We start from the raw sequence: 1,821 nt of genomic DNA, 5'->3' as shown, positions 1-1,821 counted from the left end.
CTGGTATATCTACTCATGCTCAGGGGGCTGCTAGTTCTGGCGATGCATTGGAAGTGATGACAAGTTTAGGGAAGGCTTTATTTGATTTTGGTCGGGGAGTTGTTGAAGATATTGGCAGGGCAGGAGCACCCTTGGCTTACAGGAATTCTATGATGGGCATAAGTCAAAATAGGGACCCGAGGCTTTTATCAGTTGCTGCAGAACTTAAGGGCTTACCATGTCCAACTGCAACTAGCCATTTGAAAAAATTGGGCTTAACTGAACTTTGGGTTGGGAATAAGGAGCAGCAGTCATTAATGGTTGCCCTGGGAGAAAAATTTATTCATCCCAAAGTATTAGACAGACCTCTCATGGTAGACATTTTCTGTAATTTTTACCTTCAGGCACTATTAAAACTACAGAACTTTTCCCTTAATCTTCTGGCCAATCACATGAAGCTAATTTTTCATGAAGATTGGGTGACCCATGTAATGGGTTCTAATATGGCCCCCTGGCTTTCATGGGAGAAGGTGACTAGTTCTGGTGGTCAAGGAGGTCCTTCACCTGAATGGATTAGAGTATTCTGGAAGAGTATGAGGGGATCACAAGAGTTATCTCTATTCTCTGATTGGCCTCTAATACCTGCTTTCCTTGGCAGGCCAGTCTTATGCCGTGTAAGAGAGCGGAATCTTGTCTTTGTTCCTCCTCATTTGGAGCACCCACCATTAATGAATGAGACTATAGAAAGGGAATCCAGAGAGAGTTCTACAGAAAGGGTTGGTACATCTACAAATAATAATTCTGATGCTGAAATAGCTGATCCGTACATTTCAGTTTTTGGAAGATTCAAAAGTAGTTACCCCTGGTTGTTGCCATTGTTAAACCAGTGTAACATACCTGTATTTGATGAGGAGTTTATAGATTGTGCTGCTTCATGCAATTGTCTTCCAATGCTGGGTAAATCACTAGGCCAAGTTATTGCATCCAAACTCGTGGCAGCTAAGCAAGCTGGATATTTCACTGAGCCCACCAACATCTCAGCTTCAAATTGTGGTGAACTTTTCTCACTTTTTTCTGGTGAATTCTTTTCAAATGGAGTCAGCTACACAAGGGAAGAAATTGAGGTTTTGCGTTCTCTCCCAATATATAAAACAGTTCTTGGTTCTTACACCAAGTTGCAAGGTCAAGATCAGTGTATGATCCCTTCAAATTCATTTTTCAAACCACATGATGAGCGTTGCCTTTCATATGCCACAAATTCAAAGGAGGGTTCATTTCTTAGAGCCCTTGGGGTGCTTGAGTTGCAGGATCAACAGATCTTAGTACGGTTTGGATTACCAGTCTTTGAGAGTAAGCCTCAGAATGAGCAGGACGAAATTTTAATATATGTTTTAAAAAATTGGCATGATCTTCAATCAGATCAGTCAGTGGTTGATGCTTTGAAAGAGACAAGGTTTGTAAGAAATTCTGATGAATTTTCATCAGATTTGTTGAAGCCCATGGAACTATTTGATCCTGGTGATGCCATTTTGATATCTGTTTTCTTTGGTGAGAGGAGAAAATTTCCTGGAGAAAGGTTTGGTACAGATGGCTGGCTTCGAATTTTAAGGAAACTTGGCCTTCGAACTGCAACTGAAGTAGATATAATAATTGAATGTGCCAAAAGAGTTGAGTTTCTTGGAATTGAATGCACAAAATCAGGTGATTTGGATGATTTTGAGGGTGACAGTTCCAACTCTCGTAGTGAAGTTTCAGCGGAAGTGTGGGCATTAGGGGGATCTGTAATTGAATTTGTTTTCTCCAACTTTGCACTTTTCTTTAGCAACAACTTCTGTGATCTTC

General features: G+C 40.7%; 1 protein-coding gene across 1 annotated transcript in view; it reads left to right on the top strand.

Moving 5' to 3' along the window:
• LOC107621171 (sacsin) overlaps positions 1–1,821 on the top strand; it is a 24,739-nt gene that overhangs the window by 18,458 nt on the left and 4,460 nt on the right. The window contains 1 exon segment of the mRNA XM_021114757.1: positions 1–1,819. This exon segment is cut by the window's left edge and continues 37 nt beyond it. Coding sequence (XP_020970416.1) covers positions 1–1,819 — 1,819 coding nt within the window.

The sequence above is a fragment of the Arachis ipaensis genome, chromosome B10, assembly GCF_000816755.2.
Source record: "Arachis ipaensis cultivar K30076 chromosome B10, Araip1.1, whole genome shotgun sequence".
Classification (NCBI taxonomy): Eukaryota; Viridiplantae; Streptophyta; class Magnoliopsida; order Fabales; family Fabaceae; genus Arachis; species Arachis ipaensis.
Note: the sequence above shows the minus strand (reverse complement) of the source record. Positions and strands in the feature narration are given on the sequence as shown.